At 42.2% G+C, this 25419-nt stretch overlaps 1 protein-coding gene across 1 annotated transcript; it reads right to left on the reverse strand.

Annotated features, from left to right (window-relative positions):
* Positions 1–1417: 1417 nt before the first annotated feature.
* Positions 1418–25419, reverse strand: Mal2 (mal, T cell differentiation protein 2). Its single transcript, XM_051159682.1, has 3 exons — positions 25193–25419; positions 10891–11061; positions 1418–1768 (listed from the first exon to the last, which is right to left on the reverse strand). The coding sequence occupies exons 1-3, from the start codon at positions 25322–25324 to the stop codon at positions 1433–1435; spliced, it is 639 nt and encodes a 212-aa protein (XP_051015639.1). The 5' UTR covers positions 25325–25419; the 3' UTR covers positions 1418–1432.

Consider the following 25419-nt stretch of genomic DNA (forward strand, 5'->3'; position numbering starts at 1 on the left):
GCATGACATCTAGAGGTTTGTGAGCCAAAGAAGAGTACAAGACAGCTCAAAAGGATAAGAAATTACTATCTTTGGTAGAGATTCCACTTCTCCTCTTTTTTGGGGGGTAGGGGGTGGGTTCAAGACAGGGTTTTGGTCTTGGCCTTCCTGGAACTCACTTGGTAGATCAGGCTGGCCTCCCAAGTGCTGGGATTAAAGGCATGTGTCACCACCGTCTGACTAGAGTAGAGAATTTTTTTTTTGTATTTTTAAAAATTAATTAACTAAGTAATTTTATATCCTGATCACAGTTTGCCCTGCATCCTTTCCTCCCCCACCATCCACTCCTCCTCCCAAGGGATTCTTAACCAGGAAACTGAAAGGGAATTTGTCACAGTTTAATTAACTTTTTCCCCCCCCCCCCGCCCCGTGCTGCTTGTTTCTGTAATGTATTTCTAACTCAGACAGTGTCCTCTGTGTGAGAATCAGCACTTTGGGAATCTATTATTAGTGAGAAGGAATTTCCCTCCTTCTCAGCTCTACTGAACGCAAATGAAAAGTGCAGGCTTTAGCCCAATGTGCCACATGAATAGCTGATCAATTTTAGCCACTGAAAATTCAAGAATTAGACTTCTGACTGTACTGGAGTGGGTGGGTAAAATGAAATGCTATGAAAGAGCAGAATCATTGGTCCACATGTGGCTTCCCTCCAGCAGAAGGAGAAAGCCAGGTTCCCAGAAGATGCACATCTATGAAAGAACAGTCTAGAGAATTCTAAAAGTTACACCCTTTAGGGGGCAAGGGCTAAAGAGGAAAAGACACTAAGTTCACTAACACACTCCAGGAACAATTAAATATCAATTGAGATATTTCATTTCAGAGAGTAGTTTCAATTTGGGATAGCTTTAAAAATTATCCATGAAAACAAAACAAAACAAAAACAGTATTTCTTTGCATTATTGACTACAAAATGACAGGTTCACCTCAATGTATGAAGGAAAGAGGATTTATCCTGTATCGCATCTGTTATAATGGCTGGTGAATTTGCCTTCCCACGCACAGATACTTGGCAGGGCCATGGTAAATATGCATCCAATAAATCCAATGAAAAAATGGATACAAAGTGGAAAGAGCAAAGCTAGGAAAAGGTCTCCATTACCAGGTGTGACATTTACAAAGAGAAAACACTACAGTGAAGTTCTCTTACAAAATCAAGTACCATAGACTTATTGCCTTCTCTGATGATGTCAGCACCGAGTCACACACAATGGAGGTGGTGACAGTATTTTGCTCGTAGGACCACGAATAGATGAAAATATTGCTATTACATATGTAATTCTAAAGACTACTATTAAAAGACCACTGCAGGGGATTGGAGAGATGGCTCAGCGGTTAAGAGCACTGGCTGCTCTTCCAAAGGTCCAAGTTCAACACCCTGCAGCCACATAGTGGCTCATAACCATCTATAAGGAGATCTGGTGCCCTCTCCTGGCAGGCAGGCACATATGCAGGCAGGACATTGTATACATAATAAATAAATCTTATAAAAGAAAAAAAAAAAGACCACTGCTGTCTGAGGAGTCTCTTGGATGCTTGACCATGAAGGACAGTGATTTCCTAAGGGAGCACTTACTGTGGCTGCCACGTTGATGTTGTACTGGTTATTGTTCAGCAGGGGCTGCACGGTCAGGGTTGTATTGCATTGCAGGTCATGCAGGGAGGTGGCTGCCGCTTCCAATAAAAAGGCTCCAAAGTAGAAGACAAACACTACAAAATGGTAGGCAAAATCCTGAAAGAGTCGAGAAAAGGCATTTTAAACGTGAACGCTGTAAGATGTTTCCTTGTTCTTTATTTCACATGAAGTTTTACATAGGAAAGCTCAGAACATTTCATCGAATTATCTTACATATATCCACTGTTTATTTTGATTGCTTTAGCAAAAGCAGGGCATTAGAATCTAAATAAGTCCACCATTGACTTTTGTTAGCTGCTAGGAGAGGGAGGAATATGTTGAGCAAGTTTCAGTGGAAGACCACATGTCTCAAAACATTTGGAAGAACAAATTGGTCTTCAAGCATTTTTTTTTTTTTTTAATTTGGGACAAGGCTTTTCTGTGTATCTTTGGCAGTCCTGGACCTACTTTGTAGACCAGGCTGGCCTCAAACTCACAGCAATCCACCTGCCTCTGCCTCTTTGAGGACTGGGATTAAAGACGTGCACCACCATGCCCAGCTAGAAGCATATTTTTAAAATGGAGATACAGAGCTGTGTGCCTTGAGAAAATATGATTAAAAGATGTATGTGAAACTCTGAACTCCCAAAGAACTAAGAACAAATATCATCTAATCTATTTTATTTAGCACAATAGTAAACCCTCATATATACTGAATTTTCTAATAAAATATAATCAATTTAGGTCTTTCATTTAAATTTAATCTTAAACTAAGGTAAATGCCATCTTTAACACTCAAGTAAATTATATTTAACCTATATTCTTCTATTAATTTCATAAAAGTATATATTATTTTGAGTATCTGTTATTATAATTGTAAATACGATCCTATATTCTGCAAGGTACAGACTTAGTGATAGAATTCAATGGCATACAACCTTGTATTTCATTAAAAACAAGGAATATATACTCCTGCAAAAATTATTTGTTATTTAATGTAGTACTGGAATTAATGTGAAGCACAACTTATCATAACCCAGTGTTACTTAGAAGATATCATCCACATGCCATTTCATGCAGACAGCCACCACATCCGGCCACTGATGCCATTTCATGCAGACAGCCACCACATCCGGCCACTGATGCCATTTCATGCAGACAGCCACCACATCCGGCCACTGATGCCATTTCATGCAGACAGCCACCACATCCGGCCACTGATGCCATTTCATGCAGACAGCCACCACATCCGGCCACTGATGCCATTTCATGCAGACAGCCACCACATCCGGCCACTGATGCCATTTCACGCAGACAGCCACCACATCCGGCCACTGCATCTGCATGACGTCTTATTCTTACAGTTATCATTTATTCTCTCCTGGACAAAGCAAACTTCATCTTTCTTTTCATACAAAGGTTAACTTTTGGGAGGGAGAATCAATACTATGCTTATCTGCTTCCAAAGTTGCATTTCTTTCATTAAAATATCTAAATTAATTAATGATTTTAACTGACAAATAGAAATTATATATTTATTGTGTGCGTGTGTTTTAAAATGTGAGTACATTAAGAAATGTGTTATCTCACACACTCACCTTTTAAATGGTGAGAACTCTCAAAACCCACTCAGCAATTTTCCAGTCCACACTGTTACTAGCTAGATCTATGCTACAGAGCCTTTAAGGGTGCCATTTCTTGCTGAGATACTGAACGTTCTTTGGGCAGATGCCTTCCCAACCCCCTCTCCCCAACAGTCTTCATAACTGCCACGTTACTCTACACTTCTTTGAGTTCAGTTTTTTGTTTGTCTTTTTTTAACCCCTTGCACCTATTAGTGAAATTATGGCATGTATCACTTGGTTCCTGGAGTATTCATCTTGCAGATCCTCCATGCTCACCCATCTCATTGTAAATACCAAATTTCTCTTCATTCCTAAAAAGCCAAATAGCTTTGCTTATATGTACTATATTTTATTTACCTATTACTGACTAATGAAGACTTAAGCTGGTTCTATATGAAGACTACTATAAATAATCCTGCAAAGAACATGTGGGTACAAACAACTTCCTGACATACTGACTTTGTGACACACACACACACACACACACACACACACACACACACACACACACATGAAGTGAAATTCATGGGTCACATGGTAGTTCTATTGTTAAATTTTGGAGATTATCTTATATTGTATTCCATAGTAGTGATGCTAATTTGCATTCCCACAAATAGTGTTTGAAAGTTCTCTTCAAAGTCTACTTTCCCCCTCTCTAACAGTATTACTAAAATGATTACAAAAGGGAATGTTGTATTGCTTTTGTAAATGTCCACTCAACAATGTTGTCCATAGAATTGTTTTTATTATGCCTTGAATGCTCTGCTAGGTAAAGTTTAACCAGGTTGAGATACACACGGTATAGTGAAAAATAATTTCTGTGAAACACCTGTCTTTGCACATTGACCCATGTACATACTGACCACACATCTAACCCACAGCTAATGCTCAGATACATGTGGTCATGCAGTTACTCAACTAATGTTCACAGACAAAGGTCACTATCCAAATTGGAATGTCAGTACATTCATGAGTTCAATTTATCTGATTGGGTTATTAATTATTAATAGCTGTAAAAACTGAGAAAGTATATTGAGATTGACTATTAGTCATTCATTTAATTTACTAAAGGCTCTTATTTCTGCATTCTCAGAAATGTTTTCTCTTTTTGAGATAAAGCCAAGTTAGGGGCTACGATGGCAGTTCACAAAGTAAAATACTTGACATACAAACAGGAGGACCCAAATTCTAACCTGGCACTCATGTTAAAAAGCCTGGAATGGTGACATGCATGTGTAACTGCTTATCTTAACCTCACACCATCAGCTTCTCTGATTGCATTTTGGTTCTTAGGGTACTTTGTTTCTTGGGTTTCAATAGACTTGAGACAGGCTTAAGTGTCTGAACTGAAAACACGTTCTTCTTTGATGGTTCTCCAGGACTCATAGCACTCATAGGCAGGTTGTGCTGTGGAGTTTCACATGGTCTTGACCGACATTGCATCACAAGTGAAGCTTTCCTAATTTTTTTACTCCCTTCTGCATTATCTAATATGGGTATTTCTTCTTTCTTCTCAATAAAAGACACACACACACACACACACACATACACACACACACACACACACACACACAGAGCAAACCAACCCAAAACAAATCAAAGAGCAACCATGAACCCAAATCTCCTCTTCTTTTTTCTGACATATTTTTATTAATTTATTCTCTCATATATTATATCCTGACCATAGCCTTCCCCTTCCTTCTCTCCTCCAAGCCCCTCCCTCTGACTCACATCCTTCCCATCCACTCCTGTTTTCCCCCCAGAAAAGGGCAGTTGTCCCAGGGATATCAATCAAACATGGCATATCAAGTTGCAATAACAATAGGCACTTCCTCTCATATCAAGGCTGCGCAAGGCAACTCAGTAGGAGGAGAAGAGTCTCAAAAGCAAACAAGTGTCAGGAACAGCCCTTTCTCCTTCTCTTAGGAGTCCAACAAAAATATCAAGCTACACAACCATAACACATATGCAGAGGGCCATTGTTAAACCCGTGCAGGCTGCCCTAATTGTTGGTTCAGTCTCAGTGAGGCCCCAAGTCCAGGTTTGTTGATTCTGTAGGTTTTCTTGTGTTCTTGATCCCTCTCTATCCTCCAGTTCTTCCCTCCCTTCTCCTCCAGCATTCCCCAAGCTCAGTCCAATATTTGGCTGAGGCTCTTTTGCATGTCTTTCCACCAGTGGCTGGACGGAGCCTCACTAAGGGTACAAACATCCCCTTTTCTAAATCCTTCTTAGAAACAGTGACTTAGTGGCTTTGATAATACTTGAGATTTTTTTTTTAATGTTTTCACTTCATTGTGTAGTTTTACATAAGTTAATAACTATATAGTGATTCTTTTGCTGCCCTGTCTACTGCAGACATACCCTGAAAAGCCTCTCTCAGATCTGTGCACCCTTATCACTAGAGAGCTACACACTGACATATTTCCACCCTGGCTGTCTTACTCCAATTCCTGTTATACATGAGAGTCACACAAAAAAGCATCTTCTGCAAGTTTCACTCGTGGCTTGGAACACTTGACCTAGTCTGGGGGTGCTCAAATACTGGAATGCAGCAGGGCCATCTAGAGCACTTACTCGAGCATAGATGATTGAGCCACCACGCCCATTTTTGGAATCAGCAGTCTTGAGAGGGTGGGCTGAAACCATGCTCTTCTGACAGGAGTCCAGGTGACACTGAGGCCTTGGTTGGGGACTACCTTTTAAACCACCATCTTTGACAATTCTTCACTTAGATAGGCCAGGCCTTGTCTTAGTCTTCTTCACACGCTCTTTCTCCTAGCAACTCGTGCCAGCACTCACTTACCTCAGAGCTTTGCCTTTTCACACTCTTATCAGCCAACCTCAACCTCCAACATTGCTTGGAATTTCTTTTTTTCAACCCACAGAATCATTTCTCAAATTCTAATCTTGAGCAAATGCTCTGCCCTTTTTGCTCAGGAGTGAACATTCACTAAATAGTAAGAGAGAGAAAGAGAGAAGTGGGAGTGCAGGTTGGGAGCAGAAGAAGGAAAGAAAAAAAGAAAGAAGGAATGGAAAACAGAAAAATCTGTGCGACTCCCATGGGGAATTCTGGTTACACCGTAGGTAAAGTAGAAGATAGACACTAAAACTTGAGTTTTATTTCTGGTCACATTCATCATAACCCCAGCATCCAGGAGTCTGAACAGGGAGGATCACCAGTTTGGGCTACAGTCTGGTCTACATATGGGTAGCAAGGCTGTCTCAAAGGAAAAAAGAATTGTCTAGGTCAAAGTGTCATATAATATGTCTCAGGATATTTACATTATTATGTGATATTGATAGCAGCAATCTGATTAAATGTATGCCCACTAGACTCCTGTAGAACAATGAGAGACTTGCTTAAATGTGTAAGATTTAAATATCTCTTCTTCAAGTTCTCCTTCCTTAGCATATTTCTCCTAAAACAGGAGGATTATAAACATGGACTATCTTTTTTTAAAGTTATACCAAAGTGATGTTTTTCTCATATACAGGACTGGGGAGAACTCCCCCCCCTCAGCTATTTCAAAATCAAAATTGGCTTTCTGTCAGGGAAGGTGGCACAGACCCGTGCTTCTAACCACTTAGGAGGTTGAGGCAAAAGCAAGTTCAATGGCAACCTGGGCAAGTAAGAACCTGCCTCAAGATAAAAAGTGGAAAAGGTCGAGAGGTGTAGCTCAGAGTTGGAGAGCTTCCTTAGCATGTAAAATGCCTGAGGGTCAATCTGCACTGCCCAGAAACAAAAAGGTCTTGCTTTTCTTCAAATTAAAATGGAGAAATTGTTTGATTTTTAATGCTTTTATTATACCAACTATACCCCAAACAGAAAGCTTGTGAAAAAATACCAAACAGATCTTGCACTATATATGTGAATTTACTTCCAATTAATAATAATAATAATAATAATAATAATAATAATAATAATAATAATAATAATAATAATTAATAATAATAATAATAATAACAGGAAACATTCTGAGGAAATGGCTTTGTAGTTAAGGAGCTTGCCAGGTAAGCAAGGGAACTAGAATTTGGATTCCCAAGATGTTACCTAAATGCCAGGTGGATGTTGGAGCCCACCCATAATCCCAGCTCCAGAAAGTAGAGGCTGGCAATTCCCTAGAGCAAGCTGGGTACCAAGACCTGCCCTTCAATCATGGATCTCTGGTTTGAATGAGACCCTGCCTTACAGAATAATGCAAAAGAGTTGTTGGGAATCATTCCTGACATCAACTTTGTCTTCACAGGCAGAGGCACATATACCTACACATATGTCTGCACACACATGCACCCACACATATGCGCACCACATGCACCAACAATGAGTATGACAATGAAAAGAATCACCATTAGTATTCTACAATAAATACTTGTAGAGAGTAAACTATTTCTAAAATGCACCATTTTTCTCAGTGGAAATACAGCCACCGCATTAAATTATTCACAGGGGAAAATAATTTCTCTTTTAGCAGTTGATGTCTAACAATTACGGGATGTAGCACTTAGAACTTGCGCCAGTCTGGTGATGGCTCCACGGTGAGCATGACTCATAAGCAGTCCTGGCCTGGGAGTACAGAGCAAGCACTACAAGCCCAGGCAAAGCTAGGTATGTGACCAGAGCACAGATCCAAGTGAAAAAAGCTGCCAGACACAAGGACAGGACATCTTTATCTAAACCAAGACAGCATTAACTCTAAGGAGGCAGGAGCTGGCTCTTGAGAAGTACGCCCACCATGAGATAAGCCCTGGGCCACAGCAGCCATAGTATCACATGCTGTGTACGGCTATCCTCTGGTGGGCAACATTGACTTGAAAATATGACGTCTGAAATGTTCCCAACACAGATAATTTTTGAGTAGTAAAGTTTGCGCAAATATTCAAGAATTTTAAATGTCTACACATTTCCGACACTTTGGGTTTTAAACCGGTACTCAGCCTGCACTTATTTCTTTTTCCTTAACTGACAAATGAACAAACAAAATAGCAACAAAGTATAATCTTCCCAGGTGAACTATGGGGCAAAGTATTAGAGGTTTTCTTTCCTTTCTCTTTCTTTCCTTCTCCCTCCCTCTTTCCTTTCTTTCTTCCTTTCTTTCTTTCTTTTTTTTTTTTTTCTTTTTGGAGATGGGGTGTCAACATTGCTATCCCAAGGTGGCCTTGGACTTAAGACCTTCCTGTGTCATGTTGTGGAGTGATGAATTATGTATTTGCACCATCAGGCCCAGCCTTCAAACAGACACTTTGATACAGTGCTGCAATTAAGACACCGAGAACACTTACGGTTTATTGTTTGACTATCACACATAATGCTACAAATGGGTGGGAAAGGCAAAGTTGAGAAAACAAATAAACTACTAAGAATGCTTTAGCACTGAAAACATGATTCAATACACACAGGGGGAGGGATGCAGTATGGTTATCTGTCTAAAAGGACCAGGAATGGCATTAAAAAATGTGTTGAAGAATTTAAAAGGTACATGTATCAACCAATTAGAAGGAATACTGGATGCTGCAGGGTCCTGGAGACATTTCCAGATTGAACACTCAGTTGCTAGGCAACCAGGAGATCCAGGAGTCCCAGGGGAGGAGTCTGGTGGTGTATGATACAGCATTTGGGAAGAGCCAGCAAGATGGGCAGTGATGATTAAGAATCCTGAAGTACCAGTAGGGGCAGAGTGGAACAAAGTCTCCTTGTACCATCTTTGTATGTGATAGCCGAAGGATCTGCTTTCCCTGAGTAACTTTGGAGACCAGCTTATTCCTTCACAGACCTTCTTATGGGAAAGCGAAGCATGCACGAGGAGAGGACCAAACATTAAAATTAGGGAAAACGTAGAAAGATACTATCTCAGCAACCAGGTAGAAGTAGAACACTTGATGTCCTAAATTACAACCCTCGGTGTTTTTAAGGAATTGGAATTATTGTTGATGGGTGATTATAACCCAGACACAAAGCTAAGCACTGCGAACGCTAAGTTGCTCTTGCTACCGTCTTACCGAGGAGGAAATTCAAATTCAAAGAGGTTAACTTTTTCGTCAAATACAAACCAGGCTTCATACAAAAACCTATTGAGGGCTGCAACCATTACACAGCACAGCGTCTTAGTTTTATTCTGACCCATGCCACCACTGGCCTCTATGCTGTCTTAAAGGGCAACCCTATTTGCTGGATGTCACTGCTGAAAACACTTGGAATTATAGTTCACCTTATGTTTTGTGAGTGAAACATTTTCCTTTAACATTTTCCCCCACAGCTTCAGGGGGGGAAATGCTATTATATTCAAAAGCGTCATATAAAGATCGAGTGACGGTCTGGCATAAGGTTTCAAAACTCCCAAGTGTGATTCAGAAACTGAAGTGAGTTCTCCACGAGCATCACTAAAGCCCTGCCCAACAGGGATTGGATCATCCCCTCTCTTTTCCACAGAGCTCATCCCAGAGAATGAAGGACTCCTGGTATGAAGGAGAGGTGCCATACTACACACGGGAAAATACAAAGTCAGTCAGCTGTGGTGAATGGTGGCTTATTATAAACATTGAGTTTCACATTGTGTTGTCAGTTTATCTTTCAAGACTCACTGTTTTAATTCATTTTAGGGAAGACCTGATTATAAAATATTCTCTTTTTGAAACATTGGGAAAACAATTTGGAACTACTTGTCTTCTGAAAAGCTTGGACAATGTACCCCCTTCCGTGTCTGTGCATTCCCTGGGTGTGAATTCCACCAATCACAACCTGAAGTATGTACAGAAATTTTTCTCTTGTCTTCACTCTCCAAACAATCCAGTATAAAAACTACATTCAGGGGCTGGAGGGATAGCTCACTGGTTAAGAATGCTTGAGTTCTGGCAGAAGACCTGGGTTTGATTCCCAGCATCCACATCATGGCTTTCAATCATCTTCTGGCCTCTACAAACACCAGGAATGAACACAGAACACAGACATACATGCAGGTAAAACATTCACACTTCGAATAAAATGAGTAAATGTTTTTTTAAAGAATTTATGCACATAGCATTTACAATGTATTATGTATTCCAAGCAACCTGCAGATGACTTAAAGCTTAAAGCACAATGCATGTAGCTAATATGCAAATTAGACATACATACTTAATTAAATATATGCCTAAATATGTGAAAAAACATATATATATATGACTTGAGAATTTATAGATGCTAGTATGCTAGGTGTGAGGGTATGTCATGCAATCAGCGCCCCTCTTATTAAGGTATGACTAAACCCATTTAAATATCTGAAGAAGTAATGAATGGCATATTTCAAGACATATGTGAGCCAGTTCCCAAAGGCATCTGTCCTACTGTTCAGTTATAATGCAATTCATTTGTTGCATGATATTTAAGTTTTTTAATAAATCATAAAAATAACAGTGTTGTTTTTTACTTCTATCAATATGAGAATTTTTACAAACTTAGGTTCCATTGTATACCTAAACCACAGATAGGCAGGCACTACAGTGGCCTCCTCCTGATGACCTATTCTCTCTAATTTACAACAACAGACAGAGCAGGGACTTATGCCTTTCTGAACAGAATGAGACATTTGTAAGCTTCTTATATTTTCTTGTAATAGACTGACAATTAAGCTTTCTTACCAGGAAGTTCCAGTTGGCATTAATCTGAGTCACCATACCCGAGAGAAACAAGCCCAGGAAGAGAAGGGAAAAGAAGAAAGCTGTGACAGACACAAACATGACCCATCCTTGTAGCAGAGGTAGTGGAACATTGGAGGAAGCCACCAAAATCCAGACCAGGCCCCCGAGTACCTGAAAGAAAACAAAACGGAGAGTAGTAGCTTTGCCTCTGAGCACTCTTTCGTGCCACGGAGTTAAAAGCATCAATTTTGCTCCTCTGTGTCTTGCCTGAGGCCCCTTACTCAGACATTTATCATTATTTCCATATCATTATACAAGATGTGTACTCCCCTTAGGTGCAAGACCAGTACTAACCCAGAACTTGAGTCAACTCTGTACTTGGATTTTCATGTTGGAGTCTCTTCCTCACCCAGGTGTTCGCCTGTTATCTACACACACCTGCAGTAATTCCCACACACCTGCAATGTTTCCCAGCCATCCACACACACCTGCAGTGTTCTCCAGCCATCCACACACACACCTGCAGTGTGTCCCAGCCACCCCCACACACCACTTCAGTGTGCCCCAGGTGTCTACACATACCTGCAATGTTTCCCAGCCATCCATACACACCTGCAGTGTTCTCCATCCATTTACCAGCAAAATTCCCCAGCCATCCACACACACCTTGCCATGTTCTCCAGGCATTACCATAAGCTATCAACTGATCTGACTCCCTCTCTAACCACCACCCCGTTGATGGGCTTTCATTCCATCAACATTGCACATGCTGCTTGGTCTTCATTTTCTCTCCTTCCTCTTCAATTGCTTGTTAGAGAGTTTCTGAGAGGAGAACAGCTGTAACCTCTAAATTCCCATGAGCAGTGCTCATTGGTCTGTCTTTATCATAGCCCACTTGTACTTTTGACATCAGTTCACACCTACACAGTCATAGCTGCAACTGTCATTCAAGAGAGTAAGAGGTGCGAGCCAGAAGCATATACTATCTACCATATTCTGGAAATCAAATTTGTTCTTAGGTTCATGAAATAATCGATAGCTACCAATAGCATCCAGACACTGCGCTAGTTGCTGGGAACAAGACCAAGCTGCACTGGCCTCTGACATCACAGAACTCAGTTTATTCTAGGAAACGGACAGCTAAGCAAGTGACGAAAATACTGCCAAACCAATGCCAGAGCTGGCAGAAAACTGGGAGCTATACTTCCAATGAAGGAAACGCTCCAGACGCAGATCTGAGCAGTTAGGAAATGTATACATGATGCCATAAGTTCCAGGACGGGACTGAGGATGATGTAGAAGGAGCCTAGGCAGGAGATGAATCTGGTGGTGATCAGACAGAAGCTAGGACAGCACCTAGCACAGGCAAAGAACACAGGGCTGCGGGTCCCATGGGGTAACAGCACACATACGTTATCATGAAGGGATTAGATTGAAACTTATAAGTAGATGATGATAGTGCTTGAACAGACATAGGATGTGACAGGAAAAGCAGGTAAGAGAAGTCCCCAGATTTCTGGTTCAAGGAACTAGGATGGTATCAGAAAACACAGAAGGAAGAGGGGCAAAGACACTCAGTCTTCTCCATCTTGCCATTAAAGCAAGAACATTGGCATGCCCTTTGCAGGACACGGTAGGCTTCTTGTGATCTTACCAGTTCTTTATATAATTTTCTTTTTGAAAAATATTTATTTATATTTATTTTTACGTGAATTGATGTTTTTTGCCTTCATGTGTCTGTGTGAGGATATCAGATCTCCTGGAACTTGAGTTACAGACAGTTGTGAGCTGCCATGCAGGTACTGGGAATTGAATCCCGGATCTCTGGAAGAGTAGCCAGTCCTCTTAACTGCTAAGTCATCTTTCTAGCCCCCTTTTTAATCCTTTCTTATGCCACCAAGCCCTTCACATTTTTGTTGTTGTTGTTGTTGTTGTTGTGTTTATTACAGAAAGAGAAAAAAAATCCACAGCTCAAAAACAAAGCTCTTTCATGTCTGAGTGGCTGGCACTGCCACTGCAGTGTGCCTGAGTCACTAACTTACCTAATCTCGGACCATTATCTAATTAAAAACAACAACAACAACAACAACAACAACAACAACAACAACAACACATTCTGCCCCAAGTTCTACCTATTCTCAGCTCCCATCTCCTTTGATACCCTCCCAAGATGGTTTTGTCACCCACTGGACATACAAGGGAAATGACTGCCTCAACCTTTTCTCTGTCTTCACTGTCAGACCATGGCAGTCCACTACTTGTTAAAGCTCTAACCCAATGTCAGTTGTGAGTTCCACAGTGAGTCTTTTCTAACTACCAGTCAGAGACTGGACTAGATTTGGCAACACAAAAAGTTTGCTCATATCCTTGCCTCAAAGATGCCTTGAGCAAGCCAGGCATGGTGGTGGCGTATGCCTTTAATCCCAGCACTCGGGAGGCAGAGGCAGGTGGATCACTGTGAGTTCGAGCCAGCCTGGTCTACAAAGCGAGTCCAGGACAGCCCAGGCTACACAGAGAAATCCTGTCTCAAAAAAAAAATCACAAAAAAATAAAATAAATTCAAGTTTTAAGACAAAGCGCTCAAGCCAGGTGTGGTGACATTAAACCCTTAATACCAACAGAGGCAGAGGCAGGTGGATCTCTGAGTTCAAGGCCAGCTTGGTGGACAAAAGTGAGTTTCAGGACAGCCAGGGCTCAGTCACATATTTTGAAGATATACTCTGAAGAGACATTCCACACACATAATAAATTACTGCTTGAGTGATGATAGTTCAAGCATCCACTTAATAAACTTATTGTTGTGGTCATATATCTCAACTCATTATTTTCAAATAAAAAAATCAACAATTCCCAATATTTTATACAATAAATTTAAGTAATGAGTATTAATATAAGCTTGTTCCTGGAAGAGATGATGTCTCTGCTTATAGCCCTTGATGCATGTTTGAAGGCAGTCAGAATGGCTCCCGTGCATCAGTCTTTCCTTGCTTCCCAGAGTCCTCTTTCTGGTAGATTTCCCTTATTCTCTACCTAAAAATAATTTATGCCACTTTAAATACAGTTTATAAGTTGTAAATAATTATTAAATTTCAATCAATCCAAGCACCACTTTCTGAGAAGCTCTGGGCAAAGGTACTGAGGAATAAAAAAGAGCTGGTTATCATTTTATTAGCACAGGCAAATGCAACAGACAAGCATGATTCGTGCAGTGTGGTAAATTCACATCTCTAGAATCCTCTGGAATACAAGTAGTATTTAATAAACCTGAACTCAAGTACATGGGCCCCAAGCCTACTGCCAGACACTGAACAAGAGCACTCAAGTGAAAGAGCAAACAGGTGGGGTTCCAGCTCTCAACATTCTAACTACGGAAGAAATACACACCATTAAATCTCATTGAGGGAACAGACTGTGGCTAGTGCTATAAAAAGAACTGAGCACAGTGAGTTCTGGGGATGGGAGAGGGGAACGGAGATGTAACGGGAGGGATCCTGAAAGGTGGGCAGCAAGGCAGATTTGAAGTCAGACTTGGGCTGGGATATTGATGTGCACAAGAACGAATATGCACTAACTGCTCCGTCAAACTCTAAATTATAGCCTTTCCTACACATCAAGCCTTGAAAAGGAAATGCAGTACTTACAGAAGAAGTGATCTGATTGGCCTCATTTATGGAGTGTGGGCGGCATGGCAACGGGAGGTAGAAGAGGAACTGAGTGCTAGTTCCTTCTTTCTCAATTAATCCTGCCCACGTAGCAGCCCTGGGCATCTATGAGTTTGTTCTGCTCACAGGCTAGCTTTGAATGACAGTGGATGAGTGCAATTAAGCTCTCATTTAAGTACACGAGTGGAGGGCACAATTATGCTTTCATTAGACAGCCATTTCCCCTACATCAACAGTATCATTGATTGGTATCTGCAAGGCCCTGGGTTCACCTCCCTGCCAGCCCCCGCAACACACACTAGCCTGCTGCTGTAGGGGTCACTGTAGCTTTGACACAAGTATCTCTTCCCTTCATCATGATTTCCTTTCAACGAATGCTACCTTTCCTTCTAAGCTTCTCAACCTGACCTCAACATTAACAAGTGAGCCTCACATGTTGCCGGCTGTGCTTGAAGCACTGGATTTCAGTTCTGGGCTTTGATAAGCTTGGGACATTTCCCAAATAAGTGATAATCATCAGTGTCCCTGTTTAGGGGAGGGAGTCCTGCTTTTAGGGATGGACAGAAGAGCACTGAAATGGTTAAAATCTGAGGGGAAAGAGCTGAGAAAGTGTCCTGGCAACAGCAAGTGTGAAAACTGCAGAGAAAGGTATTGACTATGCTTTTGTTCACCATCTTGGACCTGAGTCCACATTCTGACCTCATGTCTACTTCTACCTGGCGCTGCTCCCGTGTGTTCTAAAAAGCATGATAATTATGTATAAAATGTGCTTTCACTTCATATTTCTGTAAGGAACTAAATCAGGGTTCATAGATCCAACCAAGCCTCAAACTCTCACAAAAATGTTCCTCTATAGCCAGGTAACACAAAGGAGAAAACCTGCTAGAAACATTCATTGGCTTCCTAGTGGTTGGCTGTCCTCATCTTCTTGGACCAACTTTCTGGGTACCTGGCACACATGCGCTCAATTATGTTCTGAGATGAAGTTATTAATTTTTTCACTCTTAGGCTTTGAAAGTTCAATGTTCTTCTGTAGGCTGTCTTGGGTCATTATGGAATCTTTTGGAGGCAGGGCATAGTTGAAGGAAGTGGGTCACTACAGGTCATGCTTTGAGGGTCATACTAATCACCTTTCTAGTTTGAGCTCTCTTTCTACTTCCTGGTTAGAAGAGACCTGAGGAGTCCCAGTTGTACAGAAATCTACCATGCCTACCCACCCACTCCCTCATGATGAACTATGCCTCCTCAAACTGAAAGCCAACGTAAGTTCTCCCTCCTTTAAGTTGCATTGGTCAGATATTTTATCATCACAGCTGTAGGAAATGAAACCGATAGACTACTCATTTCTAAAACAATCGATATTTTTATGGTTTGGAATGTTTGCCAATTACATTTGGCCCCTGTAGATCAGAAGCCCTCCTCCTAGACTTGACTCGAGCCCTCCTCCCATGAGAAAAATGAGGGGGTGGATATTTACCTACAAATCACACTCCATTGGGCCCTCTCAATTGGAGTTGAAGCATGTCTTCCCTAGAAGCTGTTGGCTGGTAAAAATAAACAGCCCACAAGAAAACAGGGTCCTGGCAGGAACAAGAAGTGTGTGGTTCTGGCTGGGTGAATTACAGACTTTTCAACCCATCTCCTATTTGGATGGCTCTGCTGTTTTCCCAAAGGAGTCCTTTTCGCAAATACATATCTTCCCTTTTCCAAAGACACCAATTTCCTGACATGCTCTGACATTTAACTAATAACTTGCCAACCTACTTGACATCTCCATCTTTGTATACTTTACTATTATTTTCTTAACTAAACAGGCTACTGTCTATTTGACAGGACGCCAGTCTTACCAGACATATTTCTAGACCTAATACCCCTAGAGAAACATGCCTCATTATTTAGAATATTCTGTGTTGTATTTCTGTCTACACAACTTACCATGCCGCCTCTCTCTGGAACAGGGAAGCTGAACAACTTGTAAGCTTTGGGGTGGGAAATAACTCTCTTAGGGTGGCTTACAGAATTAGTTGGAGCATGAAGTTGATGGCAATACAATCACAAAAATATTAGCAAAGGTATACTGTGTTTTTTGGCTAAGTCTGTTCTAAGAATTTTATTTTTTAAGCTTAATCCTTACAGAACCTGAGAGGGAAACTAGTTGAGGGGCAGAGATCTCAGTAACTTTGTCAAAGTCGCACAGTTAACAAATGTTAGATGTGGGCTTTAGACTTGGCACTGGGTTCTCGAGATTATGGTTTTATCAGCATACCATTTGCCTCCTTAAACCTTAGTGTTAATTCTAGAGTTAGGCTTCTGTCAACTTTCCAAATGACTGTTTCAAGTCATGTAAAACTGGCCAAATGGTAACATAAGGAAATTTCTTCCAAACTTTCTGAACTCTGCACCTACTTGCTGAGTGCTTCTGTTTTAATGGGTGTCTATTTACTAGGTTCCTACTCAACATTATAAAAATGTTTAATATACCTAGACTTTATCACCTACATAAAGAAAGAATTTATAATTAACTCCATGTTACATACAATTTATATTCAGAATTTTTTTTTTAAAAAGTTGGAAACACACTTATGTCAAGGGATACAATAGTTGGCTGGCATACACTTTTACAGGACAGGCCATAAAAAGTTAATTTATTTACAGTGCAGTTGTGCCCAGTGGTAGCCACAGTAGAAAATCTGGGCACTCCCCCACCTCAAACTTTGTTCATTCTGAAAATGTTCCCTTTCCAACCCCTTTTCTTTGCATCTCAGCCCATTTCCTTCCTACACACAAAGAACTAGTCACACATGTCCATGCTTCTGCCTAGCATACAACAAATTGATGTATAGCTGACCTGTGGGACCATATCTTCCAGAAAAAAAAGTCTCTGGCTGGAAGCCATCCTCAGTGTTTCTGTGGTTACTGATGCATGTATCCTTATGACCATTTACCACATCTAGATTGAAATCGTAGCCTCACATGCCTTTCACTCACTGGGCTGTGAAGTCAGAATTGGTGACATTTCCTTAAATGTTTCTGAACACGGAGAACTCAGGAGTTACTTTCTACATAAAGTGTTCAGTTGTGTCCTGCTCCAACGGAACAGAAACCAATCCAGGAGCAATGAAAGGCTCTCAAAAAAAAAAAAAAAAAAAAAAAAAAAAGCGTGAGATGTGTATCTTCAGATTGAAAGGACACATGGCTATCTGAAGTCTAGACCGTTTCCTGGTACATGGTGGATGTCAAAAACAGGTAAGAAGACTACCAAGTACAAGCACATCCTCAATTAATTTTTCAGTAATTATTGGCAACAAGCACCACCTTATACAAGATCTTTGGATTCTGGGGAAGAGGACGATGACAAAGCAGTTATGTCTTACAGATACACATCCTCACCAACACGAATTTTTAATCTTCTTTGGTTCACATTTGCCCAGATACTCTATTAGTACTGCAGCTGCCACTGTTAACTTTTGACCAGGATAGCCCCCAGGCACCTGCCCTCCTGCTCACTAACCATGCTGATATCTATTTAGATTGCTCCTGGATTAACTTTGGTACAGGTTACAGGTTACAGATCACACTGATGTGGAGGTTCAAGTCAGAAAAATCTGTTTTGTCTGAGCAGGGAAAGAATGAAATCTGGGAAGCAATGGCAGAGAAGACATATGTAGATTTGGTCTATGAACACAATCTGTTAATTACAAAATAAGCTTTGCTTTCTGGTTTGCATGTGAATTACATTTGTCAGCACTACGAAATTATACCTTCACCTCATCTGACTCAAATGCCTATGTCAGTTTTCTAAATAGCTAATGAAAACCCTGAAATAGAAAGCAAATAATGTAGAAGAGAAATGAGTTCTGGCCTCCTTACATTTGTATTTGTCACTTCCCTTGCTTTCTGAAATCTTTTCATGTATGTATGTAACTCACGACTGTGTAGATTAAAAATGCCTGCATGCCAATGTCCTGGCAAGAATGGCATAGGCCATTAGCTCCTTTTTTTTTTTTTTTTTTTTACCACCTTCATTCTGAAAGTCCTTATACAAGAGTTAAGAGTGCCAGGCATGGCTCCTGTGAGAAGACTCAGCCCTTCTCTATAAACGGGCCAATGAGGAATTCAGGTCAAACTGTCTAACTGGGGAAAATGTTAGCATTTGCCACCTTAAAGAGCATGTCTGCTCCCAGACTGCTTTTCTCCACTTGCCAGTTCTTCTAGAATATCTGATCATACTATTTGTGTTATGAGCCCATAGCATAGCTGACTTCTGCATATGTGCCATACCGAGTGCAATAGCATGGTACCAGTTCTTCATCACCGGTCTTTATAATTCCATCACATCCCAGCAGATATGTCAGGTCTATGGCTCTTACTACAAGGCACATGTTTATACAGCAGCATAAACCAAATGCCTTCCCCTTGACCTTTCCATTGGCAGCTCAAGGTCAATCCTTTTAGCAAGTTGGTTCAAAGTCTTCAGAATTTCAGGTCACATTTCCTATAGGTCTATGAGTCAGGGAACATGAACGCTGAGCAATGAACTCTGGCAGAGGCATTGGCTGACTTTCCCTTACGAAAGCTAAAGGTTCTTTTCCTCTGATTTCTGACTGTTACCTCATAGGCACAAGGTGGTGGGATTCTTATGTACAGGATAAAAAAAACCATCTAAAGAGGCAAACACATTGTTTCCTAGGCCTCCTAACCTACTTCAAATAGTGTCTCTTTGCAATAAAAATCTATTTTCTGGCCAAGGAAAGAGAGCTCTGTATACCAGCATATTTACATGTTAGTAAGACTATACTCCAAGGCGTTGGTTGAAAGTAACTGGAGATACAATCCAGAGTCCTCTGCATGACTGCACTTGCCTCTGCCCCTCCCCCTCCCATCAGACCCTCTTGTGCTCATCTTGGAAACATCTTATATTTCAGTCTCCTTCAGTATCACTTGAGAGAACATCCAAGTTCATGTATTAGTCGACCCACTAAGCCTCAGGGTTTTGGTGTTTTGTGTTTTTTTTTTTCCTTTTTTTCCCCCCACCCTTCTTTTGGTTTATTTCGGGGTCTTATTAGTTCTTATTTGAACTATAATCATAGTAATACCACCCACCCCACCTACCCCAAGTCAAGCTCCTGTCCTTTTAACTCGAATCTTTGTGTTTAACAGTCGAATTTCGTTAAAGACTTCTAAGACACAAGTCTGACCACATTTAGCCCCGCCCTCAGCAGTTCTCTGTGGAGAACAGTTTCAAAGCCCGGCCCAGCATTTGTCAGCGAACCACAGCTTCAATTTTGCTAGCAGCATCTTCCTTCTCGTTTTCCCGTCTTCTCGTCCATCATGCCAAAATACTAACAATTTCTAGACAGTTCATGGTAGAGTTGGACTTTTTAAAAGTATCTGAAGTTCATACTTGCCCTTCTTTCTACCTGCAATTTTGTCTTATTATTTCAGGCTGACCTCAAAGGTTACTGCCCTGTTACAGCTCCATGCTCTAGCTCTCCAGCAGCCAAATGATCTCTTCTTTATAGTATTTTCATAAGCCTATCTCAGCATTTCACAAAATTGTAAATGCTTTTTGACTTTTATATCCTGTTACACCTTTTTTTTCCCCCTGACAAATAGCCTTTGGCTGGCCCCAGAAATCACTATATAAACCAAACCAGTCTCCAACTCACAGAGATCTACTTGCCTCTGCTTCCTCAATGTGGAAATTAAAGGCATGCAACAGCATGTCCAGTCGACACAATTGCTTTTAAGGGCAAGGACTATACTAGTTATCAGATTCCCAGGGTGTAAAGAGAAGGCCCAACAAATGATACATTCTATAATATAGTATTATGTTAAATAAAGGAAAATAACTAAGTGCTAAAACTCTACAGTTAGAAGCATGTAGAAAATGTGTTCTAGAATTCTTTTCATAAGGAGAAATGTAAACACATTGTTTGAAGGTGTTTTCTTAAACACTGAAGCTGTGAGATTCACTGAATAAATCAATGTTATTGTTTCCCACAATTAACAGCGTTATGTTTGATATTTTTTACACATATTATAAAATAATTTCATTGAGAGCAGGACCCTATCTTGTACATTCCAAAAGTAAAGATACTCTGCTATTACACCTAGGCCAAGGCAGAAAATGCTTCGGTTGAATTTCTCCTTTCATGACAGCTCTTTCCCAAATAGAGGTGACAATATATATATGTCCTCTTAACTAGCTTATAAGGGCTTTCAGGTGAGGAGGCATCCAAACAGTTTTGTACATAGTAGATATTCAATACATGTTCACTCTAGAAACACTGAGAAGATTCGAAAATGGTAGCCTTTTGTTCATGAGAACAGGTGTGGGTATCGCATGGTGCTGGGATAGTGTGGACAACCTTGAGTATCAGACATCACTGTCCCCATTGTTAGAGACAGGGCCTGTTTTGCTGTTCCCTGATGCCTAGGTGAGGCTCCCTGGCCCTTGACATTTCAGGGCCTCCGTTTACCTCCCATCTTTCCTAGGAGCAGTGACTGAAAACACAAGCTGCCACAGAGGCCAGCATTTCAAGAGGTCTGGGGTTTGAACACAGGTCCTCACACTTTTGCATCAAGTCCTTTACACACTGACAATTTTTGGAGCTAAAAGTCTTGGCTTTGCAATACTAATTTTGCATTGAACCCATACAGATACATGGTGAGGACACACCTAGTACGAACAGCTTAGGCCAAAACCAAAGGGCTAGCAAGTCAGGAAGCCAGTGGTAGAACATACCTATGCCAAAAATCCACATCATGAATGCAAAGCTGGAGCTGTCCCCATGTATCACCCTATTCGGTTGTGGTGGGCAGGCACTACTTACAGAGAGTCATGACTGCAGTACAGTACCAGAGACTGGGATGAAATGCCTTGAGCAAAATTAGTATGAGCACTGAATCCTAAGATCACAGTCTCCTTAGCTGCATCTCCTTCTGATAGACGAAACCATCTTTGCTGAGCCCCGTTTGCATAGCTTCAGAGAGCTACATGACACAGAAAGAAGAAATCTTGGAGATAAATGGATTTCAATGGGAGGTCAAGATTTAAAAGGCATTTAGAGGTTTCCAGAAACATTAGCAGAAGCTAAAATAATTGGGTCTTCGTGTGGAGATCACTTAGCATTTGAGGCTGTGCCTAGGGAATGCTCACATTTAACTTACAGGGAGAGCAATCTCCGAAGGGCAGCCATGGGAGCCTGTGACATAGGAATCAAAAGGAATAAAGAATCCTAGGGCAACCATGAAAGTTAGGGATAAAGGAGTTCCTTAGCTCTTGTCTGTGCATCACTCAGGGTGGGCATTCTAGGCAGAAGACCACAAAGGTTTCCTGCTGCCTTCTTTTTTTTTTTAATGTTGTGATCCAGTCTCACTAAGCATTCCAGAAAGCTGGGGGCCAAAAAGGAACTGTTGCTTTGACTTAGTGTGGCTTTTCATTTCCCAGAGGTCACTGGTTTCATTGGTACATTTTGATCCTCCCCATGGGAAGAGGTACCAGGAGATTCAGGGAAAGGGCAAAAGATACTCTCATCTTAAACTCGGGAGGATGTTTGGACATAAAAACCAAAAATGTATGGGTGGAAAGGTAGCTCACTCACTAAAGAGCTTACACTTTAACCCTGAAGTGCCTGCCTTCAACCCCCAGGGCTCACTTAAGAAAATCTGGGTATCCTGGGCCTGGTGGCTCATGTTTTTAATCCCAGCACTTGGGAGGCAGAAGCAGGGGGATCTACGTGGGTTTGAGGCCAGCCTGGTCTACAAAGTGAGTCCAGGACAGCCCAGGCTAACACAGAGAGACCCTGTCTCAAAAAACCACCACCACCACGACCACCACCACCAAATCTGGGTATGTTGATGTGTGATCTCTAGACAAGGTGACTCCTCACCAACCAGCCTATTCTATTTGACAAGTTACAGGCCAATGAGAGATTTGGCTCACCCTGATACCCATTACTCCTCCCAAAAGAGTTGACACTCTGGTGAGATGGCTCAGCAGAGAAAAGGGCCTGACCTCAGACCTGCGAGTTTGAGTTTGACCTCTGGAACCCACATGGTGGAAGTGGAGAACCCACTCATGGAAATTGTCCTCTTACTTCCATACATGAGCAACATGTAAAAAGGAAATGGTGGACAGTTCCCAAGGAAGGACACCCAAGGTTGTCCAGTGGCTTCCACATGTACCTGAACATGCAAGCATGAGCCCTCACACACATACACTCACATAATCTGAACATGCATGTGTACACACACACACACACACACACACACACACACACACACACACACACACACACACACCAGTGGAAATTCAAATGGTTTGGAAAGAGACACTCTTGTCCTTATGAGAGCCTAAGCACATGCCAGGGTTAGGTAAGTTGCCAGAGGACTGCAAGTTTAAGAAGTAAGAAGAAGTAAGCCATCCTTTAAATTTTGAATGCGTGGGCTACCTCCCCACATCTCCCCACACTTCCACGATGTACTACTCATCCTGTCTGTTCGAAGCAGCAGAAATACAGTTGTGACAAGACTCTCTTTAATTCTCTTTCGTACACAGACCAGTTCAAAGGCTCTAACAGTGCGTTGTAGCTCTACTGTGTATTAGAATTCCCCGGGGAACCTTTAGAAAAATTAGCTGACTCGGGGTGCTCCCCTAGAGATTTTGATTTAATTAGTCTGGGCTGGTGGCAATAGCACTTTTAAAAGCTGACAAGTTATTAAGTACAGCAAGAGTTGGGAACTAACTAGTGTAGTAGATACAAAAAAGAGATATGACGCCGGGAGGAGCTCAGTAAGTCACCTCTTTGGTTTGTTTACCTTCAGAACTAAACAGTGGTCCATGAAGTGTGGCACATCCACAGGTGGGTCCTGAGTACCATTTGTTTTGGTATCTCGTGGGTAAGATTTCCATGCATACATTTTCATATGTATGTATATATGAAATTTTATGTATATATGAAATACAGAAATATATATATGAAATGTTTATATATTACATATATATGTCTTCACATATATGTGAAGAAATACTAGAAACCAATATATCAAATTTGAGATCAAATGCATACCACTGCTGAGGTTGGGGCTCACTTCTATTAAAGGTTAGGCAGTGAGTATATGTATATGGATCTCCCCTAGACTTCACGATACGCAGGAAGTAAGCGAAGACGTGGGAAGAACTCATGAAAGAGAAAGCAAGCTTGTAGAACTTGAGGAACATGGCCAGGAAAGGAGCCGAGAACCTGGGAACTCTTCCTCCGCAATGCTTCCTGTTTTAAACGCTATGTTCCACCACAGATAAAAGGCTGGCCCAACACCATCTCCTCCCTGTTCTTCTCACAGGGCTGCCTGCGACCATTTCAGTCACTCCTATGCTGCTGAACTGGGCATGAACCCACACCAGGGTCTTTTTGTCTCACATACACCATCTGATCACAGCTGCCACAGCCCGCCACTCACTTGGATCTCTTCTTTCAGATTCAAATCTGAGGTAAAGCTAAGGTGGCTTGGCTACCTAAGCAGAATGGGGAAGAAAAGCAATGGTCACAAGGGTTTCAGCGCCGAAGCACAAAAGGGAAACCCGAGCGACCCAGATCCAGGTTATGCAAACTCGCAGGATGAAGGTTGACATGAAAACCCTAAGCAGAGCAAACAAAACGAGCCTGCAGCAAAGACGCTGCCTTGCTGACATTTCTTTCTATTTGACATTCTCCGGGCGTGATGCAACCCCAGTTGCCCAATTTCTATTTGCACATTTACCCCTTGTCCACAAGGACCTTCAAAAGCTCCCAACTCCAGAGCATTCCTTTCATAAGTGCAAGTGTCTAGTTCAACAAGGTCGCTAGGCAGGCCTGTGACATCAACTTGACTTTGGGCTAAGCAGTGTTCTGAGGAGGTTTGGAATTCTCAGGTAAGCTGAAAAAAGGACAAGGTGAAAAGGCAGGAGTTGGAACTGACAGCCCCATTTCCACTTTGCCCCACCGTTCTCACACTCTCTCGATTACTCACTGCCAGCTGCACCTACAACCTCACCTTCCTCCCCCCCCCACCCTCCTCCCCGCCACCCCGCCGCCCCGCCCCGTTCTTCCCCAATCCAAAGGGCACTGACAATGCCAAGGGTGAGTCTGGTGAAAATCATACCCAAGCCTCCTCCTCCTTTCCCTGGCGACTCCCGCCCAGACTTTCCACATCCTAGCAGCTTCCTGGCCACCTAGTCATCAATACACCTTTGCACCACCCAACAAAATGGCAGGTTGGTAACAGGGGAGGCCCAGGGCGCTGGATCCTCTAGCCAAGCCAGCCTCTGTCCAAAGCTCCGAGTCCCCAAGTCTCCTCCAAGCGCAAACAGGAGAAGGCTCCTCCCTAAGTCCCCTTGGATCATGGGCTCCTTGCCAGGTTCGCTCTCTAGGGCATATTTCCATTCCAGGCCAGCGAGCAGGTGTCCGCGTAACAGGTGCCAGGCAAAAGGCCCCGGTAAGGCGTGGAGAGGACCCGGAGACCCAGTGCAGGAAAAGACCACTTCTAGAGGTAGAAGGCTGAGGGAGGGCGCAGAGGGACCAGCCCGGGCTGGGGGGCAAGGATGCTGCCTGTCCTTGCTCCCGAGGCTCGATTGTCGCCTACGCTGCCCCACTTACAATCTCCAGGCAGACGAAAGCTCCAGAGTAGGTCCGCAGGATGTCCGGGCCAGCGGGCAGGGTGACCCGGGGCGCCGGGAAGGACACGGCGGGGTTCGGGGGCGGCGGGACTGCCGCTCCACCGGCCGACATGCTGCCGCTGCTACGTCTCCGCGCACCGCCGCCACTGCTTCCCGCGTCCCGCCTCCGCCTCCCGGGCTTGGCCGCCGCCGCAGCCGCCGATCGGG

The sequence above is a fragment of the Acomys russatus genome, chromosome 17 (assembly GCF_903995435.1).
Source record: "Acomys russatus chromosome 17, mAcoRus1.1, whole genome shotgun sequence".
Lineage (NCBI taxonomy): Eukaryota > Metazoa > Chordata > Mammalia > Rodentia > Muridae > Acomys > Acomys russatus.

Coding starts and splice junctions, on each gene's coding strand:
- Mal2 (XM_051159682.1), bottom strand. CDS start 25,324: ATGTCGGCCGGTGGAGCGGCAGTCCCGCCGCCCCCGAACCCCGCCGTG. Junction 11,062..25,192: donor CTTTCGTCTGCCTGGAGATT/GTAAGTGGGGCA, acceptor GTTTTCTTTCAG/GTACTCGGGGGCCTGGTCTG. Junction 1,769..10,890: donor ATGCCAACTGGAACTTCCTG/GTAAGAAAGCTT, acceptor CGACTCTTTCAG/GATTTTGCCTACCATTTTGT.